This window comes from Engraulis encrasicolus, unplaced genomic scaffold (assembly GCF_034702125.1).
Source record: "Engraulis encrasicolus isolate BLACKSEA-1 unplaced genomic scaffold, IST_EnEncr_1.0 scaffold_582_np1212, whole genome shotgun sequence".
Taxonomy (NCBI): domain Eukaryota; kingdom Metazoa; phylum Chordata; class Actinopteri; order Clupeiformes; family Engraulidae; genus Engraulis; species Engraulis encrasicolus.
In genome coordinates this window covers 1,807-25,975 of record NW_026945898.1, presented here as the reverse complement: position 1 = coordinate 25,975, position 24,169 = coordinate 1,807, and the positions used below count along the sequence as shown (strand labels likewise).

Genomic DNA, 24,169 nt, shown 5'->3' with positions numbered 1-24,169 from the left:
TTTCAGCAGCGACTTCCTCTTCGCTAAAGACTAACACAGATCCACTATATAACAAGCAAATATAACGTAAAATTTAATCAAAATTAATAACATTCACCTTCACCGCATTTTCTGTGTTCAATGCTTACTTCTGGAACTATTTTGGAACTATGTCAATGGCGGTCTGTGTGTCAAAAGCTGCCATTGCTGTAGTAAAATGGAACACAGAGGTCAACAGGATTGGCCTAACTCTTACTTCCATGGCTCTGCCCTCACTCTGGCAAGGTCCATCTAGAAACACACAAAGTTGTGTGGTGTATGCACATGGAACATGGAAAAAAAGGGGGTTACAGGGGTTCTATGTTATTTGTTACGTGGAGACAGGAAGACACTAATGGATTGCTTGTCAAAGCAGTGTGAATTAAAATGAAGAAAATGTGTTAAAACACAATTTGACGCACTCACAGAGGTTTATATTAATCAGTGGACAGCTGTATACCTGGTGGAACTCAATACTGAACACAACCATTTAGTCGAAATGGTAGATTTTGCACTTCACTCTGAGCCAGTTCACTACGAATAGTATTTTTGGAGACCCTGAATCATGTCAACACCAAGCCTTTGTACCATTTGTCTTGCCGCCTGGAAGTCTTTGTGTTTGGTGCTGCCATCCCAGAGGTGTCTGTCTGAATGATGCACTTTATAACCTTGTCACAGTGAACAATATTATATTTGTTATATCATGAAGAAAATTTCACAGCAATAAAAAAAAAATCTATTCACATATATGATCACTTGTGTGTCTTGTCTTTGTGTCTTTTTCATTTGGGATGTTGTTTGCCAAAGTCTTATACCAAAGAGGTTGGATTAATAAAGAGGAATCAAAACACGCCCACCCAATCCAAAAGAGTGTGCTCAAATTGGGTCTCCTTAGGGGGCGTTGTCCCCTCCCTCTTCTTCTATTTTTGAGGTGTTTGCACAAGAAGTGCACTACCGCCATCTACAGCGCTAAGGGGACTCCATTTATTCTCAACCTCAGGACTCCGAAGGCCTCCTAACCGATGGTCTCCTAAAGGGGCGTTCACCCGACATGAAGTGGATACCGGTAAAGAACTAGAATGACATCTCTGTCTATAAGATCTCTGTAAATACTAAACAAAATCATAGCATTTTTAAATATTCAAAGGTTCGAACTGAAGTCCATATCAACAGGGATGGAGCCATTTCATACAGATGGTATCTCCGGCTAATTCACTATTTGCTGAAGAGGCTCACGTACATAATATTTATTTGACATTATCGAGAGTCTTAAGTAACAAATTCAGACATCATCTTTACCGTTGAACGGTTGGTAGAGAAACATTACTGCCCACATCATTAAGTTATGACCCATACAAACACGGGGTTATGTCTGTACCTTTCATTTATTTAATTGTTGTAGTGAAATATCCCCTTCAATGTCTGCCATTTAATGTCCATTAAGAATTGCACTTATTTTCAATGAAATGTCAAACATCGACTCATTGAAATCAATATTTTCTGTGTTTTACAAAACAATTCATGAACAGCATTCCAAATGACTTGTCTACTGGAGGAAAATCCATAGCTTGTAGTTGATTATATCTGCCCTTATCATTGCGTAGAGCATGTCCCTGAAGCACTTATTTTCATCACATTGCAAATTATACAGAAAAGTTAATATACCTCGTGAGATTTACACTACAGCTGGAAAATGTGGTAGAATTCCAGATGTTCTATGTCCAACTCTAAGCAGTGTTTCTTGTTATGTCTCTTACAATTTAGTTTCCTTTAGCTCCGTTTCTTATCTTATCGGATGCAATTATTTTTGTCAAAAGCTGCATTCCAGTTAAAAGGCATTAAGAACACCAAGCAACTATTAGGTCATTGCAAATATACTGTACGTCGGTATAGGCAAACATTCTTGTCCAAATAAGCTTGTCCATCAGTAACACATTCCATTGCACACATAAAAAAGGGAAAAAAACAGTTCAGTATTTGAGTCATCCATAAAAAGAATTACAAAACAACGTTTGTTGGAAAAAAGCCTTGGAATGTTCCAAATGCCTCGACGGCTCAATCTGGAGATCCTCTTGGTTCCTCTCCAGAGTAACACTTCTCAGTAACAAAAGTTCTGCCTTGGCGGTTGGCTGGCTTGGTGGTTCAGAGTTCATCGTGCCCCACTTCAGCCTTCAGGTTCTCCTCGTGGGCGGCCTGGGCCTCGGGCTCCTTCATGTTGGCGAAGGCCACCTCCTTCTGGAGCTGCTCCAGCGGCGGCAGCCCGAAGGCCAGGTTACGCAGGGCGATGGAAGTCATCAGGAACCTGGAGCACACACAGACAGTCAGTCAACATAGAGGCATTTCCAATGCAATGACCAACACACTGGCTTGGGCCACTGTTAGCTTAAGGTTGGAATCATCCATCAATGGTTTCTTTACTTGAAATAACTTTGTTTAACTTCAAAGGAGCAGAGAAGATATTAATCCCCAGGAGGAAATGAAGCTGTCAAGTACAGTATGTGACACATAAAATGAACAATGCAAGACACATACACACAACAGACAGGTCAAAGTCGAGGAAAAATCTAAGTACTACTACTACTACCATACCACTTCCATACCACTACAGCAGTGGTTCTCAACTGGAACAGTCTTGGGACCCACTATTTTCCACTCTCATTCGGTCGTGACCCAATTTTTTTAGCGTTCAAGTCAATTCAATGCAATTCTCAAAATGTAACCAAGACTCGAATGACTGGTTGCACGCTATCTATCTTGCATAAACATTCAGATTGTATCTATGACAACAGATGACACGGAGTTCACTAGCCTATCAAAATAAAAGTTGTAAATTGTTGCAGGAAAAGTCGGATTTTTTTTTTTAGAGTTACGTTTTTTTTTTACACCAAGGCTCCGCGACCCACCCATGACCCCTCAGCGACCCACTTTTGGGTCGCGACCCACCAGTTGAGAAACACTGCACTACAGGCATAAGTACTGTACTTAACAACTTCCCAAAAAAGGAAAAAAATAAACAAACCCTACGTGGTATCTGCATTTATTGTTCTGTATATTTTCTGTGCACTTTGTATCTGCACTTGTTGTAGGCTGTGGTTATGTCCTTGATTGCAAATCACTTTTGTTCAAAAGCATTTGCCTAATGTAATGTAATGTAATGTAATAATTAGGGCTGGGTAAAATAATCGATTTAATTGATAATCGATTGGTTTAAAATTCCCATAATCGATTCACAGGGCACAAAATCGATTTTTTTTGGTTCTTTTTCTTTTTGTTCTTTTTGTTTGATTTAAGTCTATGGAAAAAACCCAGTAGGTATTCGTCAATTAGGCCTAGGCCTACTTATTGCAAATTAGCAATGTGTTAACACTGTCAAGCCACAGCCCTTTGACATTTTTATATAAAAACAGGCAACAGTATCTTTTGGGGGAAATACTGGTACCAAGAAGGGAACGGATTGAATCAATCTGGAATAAATCGAATTGAATTGTGATTAATCGATTCAAAGCCCTAAGAATCGAAATCGAATTGATACAAGAACATGGCTGCGATACCCAGCCCTAGTAATAATGTAACGTACGCGCGTCTCAGCATGTAGTACTTCTTGACAGAGAAGCGGTTGAACCTCTCCAGGACGTTGGCCTCGCGCCGCTTCCTCACTTCCTTCATGCGGCGCTGGCGCTTCAGGAAGAGCTGCACCACCGGGTCGGTGGCGTTCACCTCCGCCTGGCCGTCCTCGTTGTCAATAGAGAGGGGCTGCAGCTCGGGAGGCAGCGGCTCCATCTCTGTAGCGCAAGAGCAGAGCCACGCAATTCAGAATAGAGAGAGAGAGAGAGAGAGAGAGAGAGAGAGAGAGAGAGAGAGAGAGAGAGAGAGAGAACAAAAGAAGAGGCTTTGGTCATTTTCAAAAGGTGCCCCTACACACCAATGACAATGGATAGACATGAAAAGACAACATAATGTAGAGAAACAGCAAAGAGAAACTTTGAACAGTTCTGTCCTAAAATGAAACATAGCTATGAGTCTACAGAAAAGAGTTTCAGAAAGGGTGGAGGTGTGATAGCTGAATTGAATACTAGGAATAATTCAAAATCACATCCATGGCTGAACTTTCAAGCTGTACAGCATGGGGGATGGCATTTTCCCAGAGTCATGGAATTCAGAGTTGTGACAAGCGGGGTACGGGAAGTCAGACGGTGACATGAGTCACATGGATTCAAAGCAATGGCTTTCTGTTTTGCTAGAGAGTAACACGGAACCACTACATATCAAGAAAAGATGACTGAAAAATGAATTAAAATGGATTACATTTACCTTTATTGCACTTTTTGCGTTCAACGCTCGCGTCCCGGAACTTCTTTGGAACTATGTCAATGGCTATTTGTGTGTCAAAGGCTCCATGAGCTGCCATCTTTGTGTAAAAATGGAACACGGCGGTCCATGCCTAACTCTTACTTCTATGGCTCTGGTCCAGAGTAGTTTAGAGATGAAGCAGCCCTGTGTAACTCTAGCAGTACATCACTTTTTAAAGGGGCTTTTGTGTCTTTTAACCAGTTAATGTTCACCAGCCGCGGGCGGTATAGAGCCTGGCCGGCGGTTACAAATCAATTTTTTCAAAGAGTTTTCTCCACCACCATGACTTCTCGAGAGACACTTGCTATGGGTAATCAGGGCACACTAGACACTCCAATCTGCCAGCCCCCACTAGCACCGCACAGGGCTGAGCTGATACCAACCAGCCTGCCCAGATGCCACATTCCATGGGCACTAAGCATCAGTAGGCACCCCGACAGTACCAGGCTGGGGTTTTCAGCTGCATGTGTAACACCCAGCTGCCGCTGCCAGCTGAGGGCCAGTGATTACAACCGCCCGCGGTCTCGGTCGATTCAACGTCCTTTTCATATCAGGGAGGACGTCCTTGTGAAAGCCGTGACGACTCACCTGTGCCGTTGCGGATGCGCTCCTGCAGCTCCGACAGCTTGGTGAAGTTCTGCTGCAGCGCGGCCTCTGTGGTGTTGACGTAGATGTACATGTAACACGACGGCCCCTCAGACACCGTGTGAACCCGGTGATAGGCTCCAGCAGGAACCTGCTCACAAACACGCACACATTTTAGAAATCATTTGGATTCGGTTTAACTGTGGCTGCGTTAAATGTTACAATATATAATATAATACAATATAAATATAATACAATATAAATACAATGCAATACAATACTATACTATAATAAAATATAAATACACGGCAAAAAAGTCATCACTAACAAAAAGGTCACACACACTGATGTGTTGTTGGAGCACCTTTAGTTTTGATTTATGATACACATTTGGTGTTGTATTGTTTCATCAAACATATAAGTGTGGGTGACCTTTTTGGCCAGGCTGTTTTAAGTTGATTATGACTTTGACAGATCAACACATTGCCATGACATTCAAATCACATGGTTTTTTTTTTAATTCAAAGCCTCTATGCACATACAAGTAAGTGGACATGATGTGTCAGTATGGTAGGTCAGTACCTGTATCTGTTCCCCTGGTTGCAAAGTGTAATTTTTCTTCTCGTCTACAATCTCCACGTTCACCTGGCCCTGCAGCACCTGCACAGAGGTGTTGCCCAGGTCTTCGCTGACAAAGTTCTCCAGATGTAAGCCTGAAAACACACACACGCACGCACGCACGCACGCACACGCACACACACACACACACACACACACACACACACACACACACACACACACACACACACACACACACACACACACACACACACACACACACACACACACACACACACACACACACCAGTGAACACAGGAGATGAAAACCAGAAACCAAGGAAACTATGTCATGTCATAGTGATGTAGAAAATCTAGTGCCTTTGTTCACAATATTATCATACTGTCTATTGTCAGTCACATAGTCCTTTCTGTTCTGAATAAGTGAACACTACAACTGAAAATTGAAATTGATATCCGATCTGAGCAAAGAGGCATAGATTAACCTGGGAAGTCGGCAATGAAGACGATCTCTGTCTGGTTGTCAAGCGTGTCCTCGATGTCCTGAAACTTTTTCCTCCAAGGAGAGAGGTCAACCAGCAGGGGCATGAGCCAACTGTTGGCCTTGAACGGCGACCACTCAGCTTTCACTATGTCCACACGAGGATCAAAAATCCTGTAATGAGTTTATAAAAAACATTTTAGAGTGCCTTCTCAAACAATTATCTAATGTTTATACAACCCACATAACAGGGTTATACAAACTACAAAAAGTTTTTCAAAAATAACTCGACTCCCACAGACAAAAATCATTATCTAATTTATTTTTTCAGCTGCAATTATCGTTTAGTGTTTCCCTTAAGTCATCGTGACCTATTTGTACCAAAATAGCACGTCGTGAATCATTTGAGGATCATGATAGAGATTACAGTAATAATATATTAGATTCTTTAACTGTGTAGGACCAGGTGGTACCACTCAGACCAAATTTTTATTTTGCAGCCAAAGACATCTATGATTGCTTGTTCAAAATGGGAGATGTATATGGAGAGAGGTCCATTTACTCATGTATGAAAAATATAGATTTCCAAGCCATAAGGAATAATTCTGAGCTGATGTTGGTAGCAAATGTTATTTTATCATCTTCATGAAAAAGATTACATTTGCAACTACTCTAACATACCATATATTTTGGAAATAAATTACCATAAAATTACACAGTGGAGTTCTATAGGTTATGTTTTTTTGTGTTTATTGTATTTAACATACAAATCACACTAATGTCCACAGTTAGCACTTTGAATCATAAAATCCAACAAAAATAACAAAATCTCCCTCTCCCTCCCTCCTTCCCAATGTAGGACTACGGATTCTATATAGGCAGTGTTTTGCTTCTGTCCTCACCTCTGCTGAAAGCGTTCATTGATGGACACCCAGATGTCAAAGTAGATCTCCGGCTCTGAGATGTTGTAGTGTGGAAGCTGATGGTAGAGGCAGGTGGCGTACTGCTTCAGCATGTCCCCGTGGTCCTTCCAACGTTTGCTCTGAGTAAACACCTTCACAAACACATTCCAACATCAACATGCATTCTCTTATCCAACATGCCTCTATTGGTCCCAGCTGAAACCAACATTGCAATATTGTCCTGTGCAAAAATGAACAAAATCTAGAGTGTAAACTAATAGGCAGCGGGCCAGAAGTCCTATCTTGCAGGTTCGTCGGAGTGATCAGGTGGCAACTTAGTTTTTACCGATATAAGTACTTGATAGTACATAAATCAATATTCTAGGTGTTGCCATCGTCAAAAGTTGCACATTGATTTAAAAAACAAAGGTTGAAATACCGACATTTGGTAATGTGGAAATTTAATTAAAATTGGCCATTCAACAGGAAATGTGTCACCAACTCCTTTTGGAGTGCTTCACAAGTGTGAAACTTCACAGATTACTGTGTATTATGCCTACCAACATTTCTCTGTGTGTGTAATGGCAGTTAGGCATAGCGCCACCACGTGGTAGGTGAATGAACTGCTTGAAATCACTGCAGCTACTGTGTATTTCATATTATGAAAAAAAGGATGAAGTTAATGTGTATATTCTATTAAACATACTTTGTGAAAAGTTTGTTGATGTTGTAAAATAAGAAGATGGCATGGCAACAAAAGTACCACAGGTTATAAATTAATTTGAACTCAACATACATTGCTTGACATTACTGATAATTAGCGTGTGTGCCCTAAATGTCATGTTAATGAGACTGGCTGCTTGGTGTGGTGGTCATATTGCACATTTGGCACCCCGAGGGCCTGTGTTTGAAGCTGGACAAGCAAAGTTATCCCCATTTGCTGGTGTCAGAAGTGGGATTGCTTTTAGATACGCCATTGGAGACACCTCCACTGCATGTGAGCCATAATTCCGTGCAAGTGACTACAAGGATAGGCCTAATCTGTAGGACTCAGACAGGGCTGGCCCGAGGCATAAGCAAACTATTCAATGGCTTAGGGCCCTGCCACCAGCCCACCCTGGGCAGCAAAGTTCCAGGAAGAAATGAACTCTATACTATTGTAAGGACTATTACACCTAAAGTTTAATTCATTTCCCCTCATTTTACGAATGCCCGCCATTTTGTAAAATACATTACAGACGCCATTTTCTATACTGTACCTGATCAAATTACATACGTGGCTCAGCCCAGCCCTGTACCTATAAAGCCCAGGTCAAGGTGTGAATCTTGGCCCGACCCCCGACTTCCTCCATCGAGATGTGAGACGTGCCGGGACACGTCTCCTTGGAGTAGGGATGGCACAAACCGCACCGAAAACCGAAACCGTACAATTCACACACATACCGAACCGAACCGTGCAATCCTTCGCAAACCGCAATTCATGTACTGCCCAGAAAAATATGTAAAACAGAGATTCTAGGAGTATCTTATACAGTCTCTGATTAAAACATTAGCGTATAAGACAAATCAGAGGATGACACAATTAAAATCACACCATTTTCACATTATAGGCCTATACAAACCATTTATGGGATATTTAGTGATGAGCCTGATTCTAATAGCCAATCGAAAGAGGGCATTTGTAACGCTCAGACAGCGCACATCAGCTGACGACTTTTAAGTGGAAGCGCAGGTTAGAACAAGAGGCAGTTCTCAGACACATGCCAAAGGTCAAATTCAACTTGCGCATCATCACTTTATAACTGCAGTTATATAAATATTGTTATATTTCCAGTGCATCATTGATCATGAACTAAAAAAAAAGAACCGTAGAGAACCGAAAACCGTGACCTTGACACCGTGATATGAACCGAACCGTGAATTTTGTGAACCGTACCACCCCTACCTTGGAGACGTCTATTTTAGAAATGATTGAAACTGTAAGTTATCTTGGCCAGGTTAACAGTACGGTCGATATATTTCTTCCCTCAACCGGTTTTCGTTTGTATTGCATTCGGTTGCGATATTTCGAGTGACTTTTGCGAACACTGCTAGGAGAGCAGTGAGTCAGGACACACAAGGAACTCACGCGCTATAGGATACAACGTCCTTTTTCATGTACCACACTTAATTGTACAAACCCTACAATAAATGCAAAATATAACTAAAAGTAATAGTTTTGAAGTGAAACTAAGATATTCCTTTGTGATAAATGGCTTTCTGGGAAATTTTGCTCCAAGAAGTGCAGTGCATAATGGGCATATGATCTACAGACAGCGTGCCTACTGTATGTCCTTAGCTCCTAACCCTCACTTGTGCAAGTAAATGAAGCTTACAAAGCATCTGATGATGAGTAGGTGGTGGTAGGGGCCCCCAGATGAAATTTTGCTTAAGGCCCTATAAAGGCTTGGGCCGGCCCTGGACTCAGGACCCTAGTTATGAGTGAAGCCTAGAATAAATGAAGTACGGCGGGAGTTGCGTGGGGAACACTGTGGGTGTGTAAAGCACAAAATATGTGCTTCCCAAGCAGGAAGGCGGAGTTGACTAACATCCTGTAGAAAGAGACTATAATATATAGAGACAACAGGTAGTGTGCTTTGACTTAAATCAATGAGTCTGATTCTTTAGGTAGGCTCCTACCCAGTACCACTATTGTAGTACCCAGGTGGTCTGAGTTTGAAGCTGGATACGGCAATTCGCCCCCATATTTAGAAGAATAATAAGCAGTAGTTAATACTCTATTTCCCCTCCTCTACCATAACTCCCTCTCTTCTACATTTAGATGTTCATCACTGACATTGCTGTCCTACCTAACTTCAGATGAAATTTCTCTAGCATGCAGATCCTGATGCGCTCATCCATAAAGCATTATTACATTCATTTTGTTTGTCAAAATGTGTATAAATTATAAGATATCAGATATGTATAAGATATTTCCAATTTACTTTCAGAACATTTAGTTTTTGTCTTTACTGGATAAAATATATGTGATGATGTGTTTACACAACCACACACAAACAAAACAATAATAACAAAGTCACCCAAAAAAGTACCCCTTTATCGAGCAACGTTGCATTGAGGCAACGCAAAGACAAACAATCACAAAGGGAAACCCTTTTTAAAACCTGATAAGAGTCTTCTATACAGCCTTGTGCACATAAAAGTATTTTTTATTTCATGATTTTATCATGTTTAGTTACACTAATAATGCGAAAGATCTTGTGTCCTTCGCACCCCAAGAGGAAGTCCCGCCTTCAAATACTACAACATAGTGTCATCCAAACCACTCTAAATTTGTTCTTTCATGTCTTTTCTAACATTCTGATTGGTTTTGATAATGGGTCATTTCACGTGAAATCAGACACTTTAGGACCCGACCGACCCAGATTTCAATCATACTTGGTGTGCCTTTTCAGTAGCAAGGTAGCACCCCAGAACTGCATTGGTTTGAATTTGACACTAATATTAAGGGAGAAACAGACTAGGAAAGGTTCACATGTGAGGGTAGGACACTATACATTCAGCCTTGAATATATCAGTCAGTGTTAGTCACAAAAAGATGCCTGTGGTGTTGTTTGAAAGCTCTTTTCTGGCTCTACATATTACACAATCACCTTGGAATACAACTACTCTCAGAATATGAATTATGATAAATTGAAAAATTAAAAATTGAATATCTAAAAAACTTATATTTTAAAATGGCCAGTTCCTTGTCCAAACGTAGCCGGCAATGTCATGAGCAGCACCTAAAATGCTGGTGTTCGGTTTGTTATTCATTTCAGAGAGAAGTTGACTCACAAATATGGCGTCATACAGACCACTTACTAATAATATGGTAATACCATAGTAGCATCACATGACAAAACAAAAACAAAACAAAAATGGTCAGTGTCCATGGTCCCAGGTTTCAGAAACTAAGGCAGATGTCCATTTATACACACCAAATGATGATATGTGAATGTTTGAACATTCCTTCTCTGTGTACCTGTGCCATCTTCCCTTTACCGTACTTTAAAGAGATAATCAATGGCTACACTCTCATTTTGTACTCTACCAGTGCATTTGAAGCAGAAGCTGTGTCTTTTGTAGATTATGTATAAGTACGTCCCGTTGCAGTTACAGGTTCCACTACCAGAAGCACATCCTGATGATCCATGACAAGTCTATCTAGTCTGAAGGGAAAAGTGAAGGATGGAGATGGCCCATGAGGATGCAGGAAGTTCAGTTTCACCTCTCCAGTGCTCGGCATACATTCCTCAGCACATGCTAGCCACCAGTTGCCATCATATACAGCTACAACATACCCTTTTGATGCTTGAAAATGTAACACATTCCTTTACTGAGCTCACTCTTTCAACTCTGCCTTCTCTGAATGCTGAAAATGGCCTAACTTCCACTGTGTCCATTGACAATGGGCAGAAGCTGTGTAGTTTTTGAGTACCTGGAATAATTCTTGCAGATTCAAACCTTTTCAACAGGTTCTCAGCTTCATGATGGTATATCTCTGTTGTGGCAAACTGGCAATGGATGTTCTTGACATTATCCTTGACAAATTCAAACAGTCGGTATGGCGTTACAATTTAATTGTCAATAGGACGTTGCAGACTTGCTCGTGCAGCAAGCCATTTAACTGTCCCTCCAACGCCATCACATGGACCTTTGCCATGTGATGTGGCAAAAAAGTGCCACTCTGTTTTTGTTGTTTTTTTAAGGTTCTTATATTGTGCAGCACAGCCATCAGAAAAAATATAGGATCTTCTTTGGACGTTCTGTCATTGATGAAGTGTCACTGAGGAACTGAATTAGGAGCTTCTGAAACAGATGTACAGCAATTGTATCATGAATGTTGCAGTCTGAAATAACAACAAAACAGATTTTTTTTTCCCCAGTTTCAACTGATCTTGGTAGTAGCATACAAATGGATGGATTGTGGCCTGCACTGGTTGTTCCAGTGAAATGATTGAATAGCATCTTGAATTATAAAACTATAGTTTTAAAAACGTTCCTGGTTCAAGGGAGTCAGTCAAGGATAATGTCAAGAACATCCATTGCCAGTTTGCCACAACAGAGATGTACCATCATGAAGCTGAGAACCTGTTGAAAAGGTTTGAATCTGCAAGAACTATTCCAGGTACTCAAAAACTACACAGCTTCTGCCCATTGTCAATGGACACAGTGGAAGTTAGGCCATTTTCAGCATTCAGAGAAGGCAGAGTTGAAAGAGTGAGCTCAGTAAAGGAATGTGTTACATTTCAAGCATCAAAGGGTATGTTGTAGCTGTATATGATGGCAACTGGTGGCTAGCATGTGCTGAGGAATGTATGCCGAGCACTGGAGAGGTGAAACTGAACTTCCTGCATACTCATGGGCCATCTCCATCCTTCACTTTTCCCTTCAGACCAGATAGACTTGTCATGGATCATCAGGATGTGCTTCTGGTAGTGGAACCTGTAACTGCAACGGGACGTACTTATACATTATCTACAAAAGACACAGCTGTTGCTTCAAATGCACTGGTAGAGTACAAAATGAGAGTGTAGCCATTGATTATCTCTTTAAAGTACGGTAAAGGGAAGATGGCACAGGTACACAGAGAAGGAATGTTCAAACATTCACATATCATCATTTGGTGTGTATAAATGGACATCTGCCTTAGTTTCTGAAACCTTGGACCATGGACACTGACCATTTTTGTTTTGTTTTTGTTTTGTCATGTGATGCTACTATGGTATTACCATATTATTAGTAAGTGGTCTGTATGACGCCATATTTGTGAGTCAAATTCTCTCTGAAATGAATAACAAACCGAACACCAGCATTTTAGGTGCTGCTCATGACATTGCCGGCTACGTTTGGACAAGGAACTGGCCATTTTAAAATATAGGTTTTTTAGATATTCAATTTTTAATTTTTCAATTTATCATAATTCATATTCTGAGAGTAGTTGTATTCCAAGGTGATTGTGTAAGATGTAGAGCCAGAAAAGAGCTTTCAAACAACACCACGGGCATCTTTTTGTGACCAACACTGACTGATATATTCAAGGCTGAATGTATAGTGTCCTACCCTCACATGTAAACCTTTCCTAGTCTGTTTCTCCCTTAATATTAGTGTCAGATTCAAACCAATGCAGTTCTGGGGTGCTACCTTGCTACTGAAAAGGCACACCAAGTATGATCGAAATCCGGGTCGGTCGGGTCCCAAAGTGTCTGATTTCACGTGAAATGACCCTAATGTAAACAGACACACACTGGACATGAGGCTTTAAAAAACATTGGGTTGCCAGAGGGCAATGTAGTGCAGAGGGTTAGAAGATTATGGCTTGTCATAACTATGAGCACAAAGCAAGTAATCACCACGTCAGTTATTGCATGTTGTCTTTAAGTGACCCTTTGACACAAGAATGATAGATACAAGGTGGAATATCCAGTAATAGTGCGCCAACTATGGGTCAAAGGTCAATTTTGGTATCAATAGGCCTGCATACTGTCAATTGTATCAATATGTCATCATTATTCCATGCAGAGCCAATTTTACCAATAATCTTATAGCCGTGGTCTTTTTATTATAATGATTATTTATAATTATTCAATTGAGAAAATAGTAATTCAGATCTCTGCAGCAGTACAAGGGGCAACAGCAACTACTGTACGTCTACTACTGTGTCGGAACTCAAAGAAATTATCAGGATTATACAAAAAACTTGGAAGTCACTTCTCTCAGTTGCACAGTTTGATCAATTGAATTATTTTTTTCCTTTGTAGGGGAGTAGTACAATAGTTCTAACTAAGAATGTGTGGATGCGTGCGGGAAATGTTTGAATATGAATATAGGGTTTGTGACTCTAATGTGTGCATCCATATGCTAGATTACAAGGCATGAAACACATTGCAAACGTGTAAACTTTCACTTAGCAGTTAATAAAGTCCATAATTAATACTGGCAAGGGATATGAAAGTTTCAAAGAGGGCATGGTGTTCCAAATGTTCAATGGCGCCCGCATAGGGAGCCATGATGACGCGCGCAGAATATCCTGCATCACAGTCATATTTCACAGTCATATCTTGAGTCTAGATTGTAATGTATGCAATGCATGTTGTTCTGTAATTCAACCAATCAACTGTCATGTTTGGAGAAAAACATGGCTTGAAGTAAAGAAATGGTCCAAAACTTCATGGAAAATGTTGTTACAAAGCAATCTGTAAAACGTTATTACTGAACAGGAAGGAAAACACTAAAACTCTGTTTCTACCCATAAATAAGCAAAAATTAATATAGCTCCCCTTGTGGTGGCCAAATGTGCAGGCTGACGCCGTGGCAACAGGCAGATTTGGATTCAGCACCCCCAAATATATATAAAATTGATCAGGAAAACATGTTTTGAAGTTGCCACTAAACGGTCACAACGAAACTCATTTTCTAGATGAGCTATGATTCTTGGCCCACTGCCTATAAGCTATGTGTACACTAAGAGCGAGCTCCGCTACCTGATGGAAGTCATTATTTCTCTATGGAGGGTTGGCGAATAAAGCAAGCAACCAAAGCTAATTCGCCAGGAGCGAAGCCACCAGAGCAAATTTCAGCGATTAAAGTCAAGATAATATTATGGAAATTAACTTTAGTGCGGTTCGGCGAAAATCAATTGGAATGTTCATATCCCTGAATGTCTCAGACTAACAAGCAAGAGCCGCTATGTGATTAGCTAAATCAAACATGTCAATGTCACATCCAGAGTGAATAAAGTGAATTCATGACAATTTCTTCAGCGACCTTGGTTTCTTGGGTAGCCTAGGTCATTTCTGGTGCACACGCAGCTTAAACCTCTACGTCCATCCAGTTTACATTCACATTATCACACACACACACACACACACACACACACACACACACACACACACACACACACACACACACACACACACACACACACACACACACACACACACACACACACACACACACACACACACACACACACACACACACAGCTTACCCCTGGGTTGAGGTATCCGATGTCCCCTGTGGCTCCGTCTCGATAGGTGATCTTCACATGCTGATGGGATCTGGAGTGGACCATCATGTCCCATGAGTAGCCATACAGCCCATTGGTCCAGTTGTTGTAGCCCTGTGTGTCACATTGCATGACAATTACACTCAGCTGACACTTGTATCCAAGGCAACGTACAGTTATTTAGGTACAGGGTATTGGTTTAGGTCCTTGTGGAGTTTGATGCCTTGCTCTGGGACCCCAACTGATACATGTGGAAAATGAACCTGCAACCCCAAACACAACTCCCTAACCATTTAGATTTCATTGGAAGAGTGATACAGGAAATTAGCGTGACAGAGAGAGATGGGATAAGACCCGGGCCAGACTTGAACCTTGGCCCCCATGAGCAACTGCCTGTATATTTTAATTCTATTAAATTCCAATTTACATATTATAGTGTGTATCACCACAGTATGGCGTCAGAAAACTTAACAAATTCATGATTACTATTGCATAAAATATGGACTAAAAGATAAGATAAAAGTAATTTTGAAATCAGCCCTTGCTTGTATTGGCAGCCAGTGGAGAGAGGCTAGAATTGGTGTAACATGGTTGTACTACTGCTCTCAATAATACTCCAGCTGCAACATTTCGGACAAGCTATTGACTCCTTGTTGTGTTTGCTTGAAGGACAGAAATGGTATTGGCTTTCTAACAGTGCCCCACAGCACCCCCGAAACACAACCTTCTGAAGGTCAATTGTTCCATTTTACGTCGAAATCTATAATTCTTAGTTTGTGGTCAAACTCCATAAAAGGCAGGTTGCCTGGCTAGTTACATATAAATGAAGTTTACACAACATCTACGACTGGCAGCTGACCATGTTTACTCTATTAGGACTGAGCAAGCACTAAGCTTCGCAGGCAACAACAAAATACTGTATGTACTTTTGGCCAGCTTACTCACCTCTTTGAACAGGGTTGCCAGATGAAGCCGATGATTTCCAGCCCAAAAAATACTCAAACACACCTGGAAGCACTAAACCCCTACCAGTTTGAACTAAATTCTATCGATTTCAATATCAATAAATATACAGAAAAACCCACCCAGATGCCAATTCTACCCACAGACAGTCATCCTAAGCAGCCCAATTGGGCAGGAAACAAGCCAATCTGGCAACACTGTCTCTGACACTGAGAGGCCCTTCATCTTGATGAGTGATGGTGTTACAATGAGCCTGCTGGGTTCAAAGTGCACTGCTAGTCAAGGTACATTACATTGCATTACACTTAGCCTTTGCTTTTATCCAAAGCGACTTATTATTTTAAGTACAGGGTATCGGTTACAGTCCCTTGAGCAGTGTGGGGCTAGATGCCTTGCTCAATGGCACCTCATGCATACAGTGAGATAGGGAGTGGAAGGGTGGGATTTGAACTTGCAACCCTCTGATCTAGAGCCCATCTCCTCAATCACTAGCCACGGCTGCCCCGGGTTAAATAATCTAGTAGGGTTATAAGTAGTTTTTTTTTTTGAGCTGGTCAAGTTTGTAGATAGCAATTCCTAAACAAAGGTCAGGAGAGTAATATTGATTTTTGTTTGTCATTATAGTAATGGTGAAACCCCAAGTCTCTTGACTTGGTATAGAGCAGGATAAACGCAGTGTCATTTTATCCAAACTCAGCGAGAATTATCCAGGGTTATTGAGAATAGCTAGTTTACCTAGTTAGTAAGTGCTAACATGTCATTGTGATAATCATAATAATCAGCTAATCAATTGTCCTGTATTGGCTCAAATAAAAAAACAAAGAATGTTATGAATATTAAAAAAATGTTTTGAATGTTATGAATGACTTGTGAAAAATCTATGAAATATAATATAATTAATACAAAAAACATTATAAAGGCACATGACAAATAGTGCCAAAAGCGACCACCACCACCACCACCACCTCACTACACTATATTCGAAACACATGTATCTTCATAGTCACCTGTGTGATGAAGTGGGAGTAGGGCAGGAAGAGCTGCTCCAGAAGGTACACCACCACAAAGAGGGCCCGCAGCTTGTGCTTCAGGGTGGGACTGGAGGGCTTTGGGACGCTGGCGCCCCCCTGTGGCTCGGTAGAGTCTGGTGGAGGTGGTGCTGGCTGCGATGACGATGCGGACGGTGGCAGAGGGTTGGGATAAACGCAAGAGGAGCTGGTCTGAGACGGTGGCGACGTGAGGGGCAGTATGGGCCAGAGGAATTCTGGGAAGTAGCCAAAGAAGCGCCTGGGCCAATCAGCATAGCAGAAGATGGGGCTGGTGGCCAGCATGGTGTAGGGAAACATGCCTACAAACAAACAGAGACAATGACAATTTTATCATGATATGCCTAGTACACGCACGCACGCGCACAGACACAGACACAGACACAGACACAGACACAGACACACACACACACACACACACACACACACACACACACACACACATTATTATACATTACACATTATATTTTCACTACTGTTATGATTTTCATGAACTGTATACAGCATATATACTTCTTGGTTCATAAGGAAATGCTGTTCTTTTCCCATATGTTTTTTCCAGATTTGGATATTTCACTACATTAATGAAAAAAATGTTTTCATGCACTCTGAGTTCCATACTTTGTGTTCTCCTCACCGATGCTAAAGAGCTGCGAGTTCATGCAGTGGAAGTAACTGACAAAGAAGAAGGCGTAGGGTCGCGTGGCGTCAAAGAAGAGCAGGTAGCCGGCAGTGAGGTCCAGGAACAAACCTCCTCCATGGACCACCAGTAAACTCACCAAGTCCACCGGGAGAATCATCCTGCGGGACACACAGACAGACAGACAGACAAGCTGCTACATATCAGGATGTATGCATGATGCAACATTGTGTTGCACTCTATACTGCATGGACGCTTTCCTGACAATATCTAGCGCTGTACTTTGAACCCTTAAACATACAGTCAAATCACTCACTTGTCTATTGTTTCTCTTTTTTCTAGTTAATGACAAATGTGCTAACACTGTAGAGTAGATTTAGACATTTTCTTATCTGCTAAAAAGATTTTCAGTTGAACACAGCAGCTAGAAGACAATGAAAACTCTGCAGTAGAGCTAGCAGTCCACATGCATCCCTGGCATTCTTTGTGGTGGTCTGGCTTTACTGCCCACAGCCGTTATATTTAGCTAAAATAGCCAGTTCCTTTGTACTCGTGTCCATCGCGTCCTGACTTGCTCGCTGGCTGGCTTCTCAGCTTCATCTTTGGTAACAACTACTGTGCTTTGCTTGCTTGTCACTGCCTCAGAGACCCTGATTTCCCCTCTCCTTCTTTAGGAATTCTTAGAGGGTACAAAAAGGGTTTCTGTTGTTCACGTTCAATATGTTCAATACACATAGGTAACTGATCAGTTCTTTGATTTCTCGTGTCAAACATGTAAAAGTTTTACCCTTTCCCTGACATATTTCAACGGTGTAGCTTCCGTCTTCATCATGAAGACAGAAGCAACACCATCAAAAAATTGCAGGTGAAAGAACTTTAACATGTCTGACATGATAAAAAATCTAGCAACTAGTTTCCTTTCGACTTCACTTTATGAGACATTGCACGGGCTTTCATACTTGAAAGGGTCGAAGAGCCAGTGGTGAGCCAGGTAACCCATGGAGTAGCCCTCTACCCAGTCAGCATCCAGCTTCTTGACTCCGGCAATGAAGTACACCATAAATACCTGGAAAGCAATGTGATAGCACGACACTGAAATAACACTTAACCCAGTAAGGCACAGCTGCTGTTATAAATTAGCTGTTACCAGAATGGCGATGACCATGTCATAATGTATTACTTAAGGCCCTGTGCACCGTCATAGTGTAGCGCTATGGTAGTAACATTTTTCAGTGACTATTACAGCATCTGTTGATGGAATGGCGTGTGTTAAGGGGCTACATGAAACAATATTGTAAGGTGTGGCTGTGATATACTGTGTGATGTTTCCATCAGAAATAGAAACTAGACTGACCTGGGCTCTGAGTAGTGTGTAATTCCACAGAGGAACATCAGCATTTCTCTTCCTTGAATTAAACAGCCCATCAATTGACCTGTGACCGAAAAAAAAGACATGAGATAAAAATGCTATAAGTGGGGATCAGACATCTACAGCCTGCACTGCAATGAATAGCGCTGCAGCTCCTCACAAAGCTCAACACAACAGAAAAAACTCAGGTGTACAGAACAATGCTGGACTGTCTCTCTGACTCCGCCTCTGTCAGTAATTATCATTTTTGCCTCATCAAATCATATATATGACATGGCAAATTATTTGTCAACTCTAAAGTTCTCTAAAACATAAAAGGTGCTGCAAAGGGATAACAATTTTAATCTTTTACAACAAGACAGCAATTGAAAATACACTTATCTACCAATATAGTCCAAGTTCACTGCCCAGCAGTGGCTGCCAACTTTGTACGTAAATATAGACTGATATTTGGAATATCTGCTAAAACAGCCAAAACAGTGACACAAAAGTGGCATCTAATCTTTTAGATTAGACTGCAATTAGAAACGACAAATTATTCTATCTGAAGTGTGTTCAATTCATACGGCAACTTCGCCATCGGGATTTGAAGATGCAAAAATCTGTACAAGTCTGATATAAAGTTGTATGAGACATTAACATGTTTTGGCTTTTTGCCATTTAGACGGAGACACAACCGGGGTCGTCTTCAAACCTCCCCACTCTGGAAGGAGTTTTCAGATACGTGTCTTCCAAGCCTCGATGCCAGGGTTGCCGTGTAAACTAAAGGCACTTCTGATAAAATGTTTGGTCGAATTCCATCGCAATCGTCCTCATATACACTAGATAGGTTTTCGATGTGAGGAGGGCAAGATGGTAAGCAGCCAAGCATGTGAGCTAATTTTTTGAGTGGCAACAGTTTCCAACAATCAGAGGTTGAACAGTGTGCAGCCAGGGCGCACAGCCAGGGCGCACAGCCAGGCATTGTTTACAAACGGGAAACCCATGTATAAACGACCCCTAAATCCAATAGCAAATCTCCACTTGGACTGCATCCCTCACCAGTATCTGTCAGCGTCCATGAGTGTGAGCTGGAAGCCGATGAGGCCGTAGAGGTAGGAGTGGTTGTTCCAGGTAGTCTTGTCCAGGAAGAAGACGTACCAGTAGGTGGACAGGAACATCAGGCACGACAAGCGGTAGGCACAGCCAAGCATGATGCCCAGTGCACCTGAAAGGAATGAACAGGTTGACACAAGCAGGGGAAAAGGGGAAAAGGAAAGCATCTGCACAAAGCACACGTACACGCACACACAAACGCGCGCGGACACACACACACACACACACACACGCACGCACAAACACACACACACACACACACACACACACACACACACACACACACACACACACACACACACACACACACACACACACACACACACACGCCCACGCCCACGCGCACGCACGCACAAACACACACAGCTGTGTACCTTTGCCAAGCTCAAAGATTCCCATCACTCTAAATGTAAACAACCACAAATGTGGATCTAGGTCATGACTCATCTTTGTAAGTTTGATCTTTGTTGTAGATCTCTAGTTGGTATGTGTTCAGTTTAATGTGAACGCTTGATATTTTTTGCATTATTCAGGTATTGTTACAGTTTACCGAGTTGCATCATACTGGTATACTAGTATAATTAAGTTGCATTTTTTCCGGAAATCATCTGTCTCATCTGGCATCTGGCAGCCAGTCACTCACCAAGAAGCATGATCACATAGACTAAATACATCCAGTCCATCGGGAGGGGCTTGAGGAAGTTAAACAAAGGGAATCGGCACACGGGGGCTCCATCCAGGTATTTGTAGTCCAGGTGACTCAGACCTCTCTCCTGAGTGATGTCAATAGCCATCAGCATCCCTGGGAAGCACACAAGAAGAAAGGGGACAATTATATTGCAATAAACATATGCATGCCCTCTCCACAACTTGTCTTTTTTCATTAATATGTATCACTCCCATGCTCAAGCATTCAAGTATTGCTTTTGGTTTTACACCACATACAGTACAATTCATTTCATTTGGTGTGTGTGTGTGTGTGTGTGTGTGTGTGTGTGTGTGTGTGTGTGTGTGTGTGTGTGTGTGTGTGTGTGTGTGTGTGTGTGTGTGTGTGTGTGTGTGTGTGTGTGTCTTCAACCTAATAAAGGACCAGCAATGGACCAGCAGTTGGCCATTAGGGCCTACACCAGTAGTGCAGAGGAGAAATATTGCATTCTTAGTTATGAACTGATCTTTAGCTTTGAAAGCTTGTAAGTGGACAGTTCTTGACAACCCCATTCAGCTTTGGGGGTTACTGAATAGCTGGTTTCTCCAACAACTAAGACCCTGATTGGTCGCAAGATAATGTCCTGAATTTTCGATATAGTTTTGACCAATCACTGTGTTTCTCACATCTGGGTAACCACTGGAGTTCTCATAATAAGCGGTTACCCAGATGTGAGAAACACAGTGATTGGTGGGACACGAGATGTCAGTTCACACCTGACCTGCCATTAGGTGTTCCACACACAAGGGCAATCAGCAGGGGCTCCCATAACATTCCATCCTCTTGTCTAGCCTCAGGCGCACTATCTGTTTGCCATTAGCCTACAATAGCTTACAACTGCAGTCCGCTGCAATTAGATAACATGGCTGAGGTGTAACAACACTTGTCAGAATGCTGTTGCCAAGCTCTTACCAAACAAGAAGCGGAAAATGCCAAGTGAGGCAGGGTCGGTGGGCCGATTCAACAAGCACACAAATTTGTGCCAGGACGATAGGTCGTCTTTCTCAAAGCCAAAAAGCTTCTTCATTCGGCTTTCGGGTGGGCCTTGCTTGGCTGTGGGTTGTGCGCCCTCATTTCGGCTATCTTCCTGATCTGACGATGGCTCGACATGCTGCATACCTGAAGGGGAATGTGAAAAACAGGAGTCAAAATAGGACACTGACAACTGGCAGTCAAAGCGTTTTATAAAGTGTCTGTGAACTGCACAGACCATTTCTGAAGGCTACCGAGACAGGCTACAATATGGCTCTGGGCCTCGTTTCCCGATAACGATGGTTCTTAGCCTTACGTGTGTCGTTAACCAGTGATCCTACGAATGTTCTTAGATTTCCTACGACTGTTTCCCAAAGACACTCGTACATGAACGCGCGTGCACAGCCTCTAAGATCATTCGTAGCGTCGCTCTTAAGGATTGCTGTCCACATATGTGGTGCTGAAGTGTCCTCGGAGTGAACTGCGCCGTCATGCTGCTAAACCATTTACAAAATGTAAGGTGTGTGTCAGTATCAAAAGTTGTTTTCTATAAGGGTGGGACTACATTTGTAGCAGTTTGCAACTATCGCCAGGAGTTATTGTTGGCAAATGAAATAAAATGCACACACACAAGGAAATCATGCAAAACCATGAGATACGCCGTTAAACCAGACAAAGCGCGTGCAGTTGGCTACCGTGCTTAATATTGAAGAAGACAAGTAGGCCTAGGAGTTCCAAATTGGGATGCGCATTTGGGGAGCGGTGCGCAAAGTACCGCGCACTCAAGGCTTTACAACTGTGAGCAACACTTTGCACGGCAGTCCGCTGTAATTAAAACAAAAAATCAACACGAATCCCCATCGCTGCCTTTCGAGGCTCTGATCATTAACTCAGCCTATGCCACTCATTCATTCTATAAAGCTCAGAAGAGGGGTTAGTGAACTCGTGAACTGGTTGCTCCCGATGAGATAAGGGCGTACTCATTTTCTATCTCAGAAATCAAATATTTCATTTCATAATTGCATTGTTCGTTTTGTCTCCCAACTCTCTTGCAATGGCAAATCCCCAATATTACATCGCGCAAGTAGCCTAATGCAACATAGTAAACACAGTATTTTGGTAGGTAGGCTACGCTAATGGATGAGTGTTGTTTATTGTGATCCTACCAGCCGCCGCGTCTGATCCCCCTGCCTCCATGCTTCTCACTCAAAGATGGACCAGGTGCAGAAGGGACGCCACAGTGGTACCTTGAGAGTCCAGTCGTCCCGACCTGTAGACTTTTGGGATGTCTGGGATCTGATCACCCACACGTACACATTTGGGGACGTGTCATAACACGGCGACTGGGCTTACACAACAGCGGAGGAGAGGTGAGCGACCACGAAACCGACTAGCATTCCAAAATAAAAGTCGTGGTACACAAACGCACGAAACGCTGATTCACAACATAGGCTATTATGAAACATCTAGGCAGGCCTAATTCTATGCAGTGCTGCACAGCAATAATGAGTACACCCCTGACCTGATTAAAAAAACATTTTAAACAATATTTAATATTTCAATAAGCACACAATGTATTCCCATAGTGCATAATAAGTTTAATAGCCTACCTGTCAATCATACACCAGAAAAGTTAGGTCAATAGAGTAGCCTATTAAATGGCACATTTTCCCCTTTTTGTAAAAATGATGCTGGTGCAAAAGTGAGTATCCCCCTATGTTAAATTCCCATAGAGAGGATCATGATCTGCTGACAGTAAGCTACATGTTGACAAGCACGAATTTCTTTTGGTGACATTCAGCATCCTATGTAGATGGCATTCACACAGCTACTGCTTGACTTTAAACATTGGACACTTTTCTTGGTAGGCTATTAATCACTTTTCCCCACAACACATGCTTGACACCATCTAAAGAGAATTTGTTAAACAAATTTGCTTTAGATGGTGTCAAGAATGTGTTGTGGTAAAAAAAAAAAAAGACCAGATCTGGGCCAGTTCCACACGTTTCTTTTCAGAGAGAGAGAGAGAGAGAGAGAGAGAGAGAGAGAGAGAGAGAGAGAGAGAGAGAGAGAGAGAGAGAGAGAGAGAGAATCCACTGTAATTTACTGGGAAGCTGTTACAGGATGTAGTAGGATGAGAATTCATTCTGCCAGGGGGGGCACAGACTGAACCAATCAGAGTGCATTATAAGTCATTGGATTGGACTGAACGAAAGAATATTCACACAATTATGCTACAATATTGCCAAATAATTTAGTTAAACATTTATTTTACACACAGTATACATACAATTTGATAAATACATCAAATAAATAAATGTATTTCTGTTCATATGCAGTATAAAAAATGAGTATAATGTAAGTGAACAAAATGGCAACATTTTAGAGTGTACTATAAGGGTTACAATGATAT

The 24,169-nt window shown here is 41.8% G+C and overlaps 1 protein-coding gene across 1 annotated transcript; it reads right to left on the bottom strand.

The window, feature by feature from the left end:
* Window positions 1–1,384: 1,384 nt before the first annotated feature.
* ggcx (gamma-glutamyl carboxylase) lies at window positions 1,385–23,099 on the bottom strand. Its single transcript, XM_063193819.1, has 15 exons — window positions 22,923–23,099; window positions 21,697–21,903; window positions 20,722–20,880; window positions 20,025–20,190; window positions 18,969–19,047; window positions 18,574–18,680; window positions 17,612–17,775; window positions 16,936–17,276; window positions 14,948–15,079; window positions 6,916–7,067; window positions 6,018–6,187; window positions 5,536–5,666; window positions 4,957–5,104; window positions 3,596–3,800; window positions 1,385–2,320 (listed from the first exon to the last, which is right to left on the bottom strand). The coding sequence occupies exons 1-15, from the start codon at window positions 22,951–22,953 to the stop codon at window positions 2,161–2,163; spliced, it is 2,352 nt and encodes a 783-aa protein (XP_063049889.1). The 5' UTR covers window positions 22,954–23,099; the 3' UTR covers window positions 1,385–2,160.
* Between the last annotated feature and the right edge of the window lie 1,070 nt (window positions 23,100–24,169).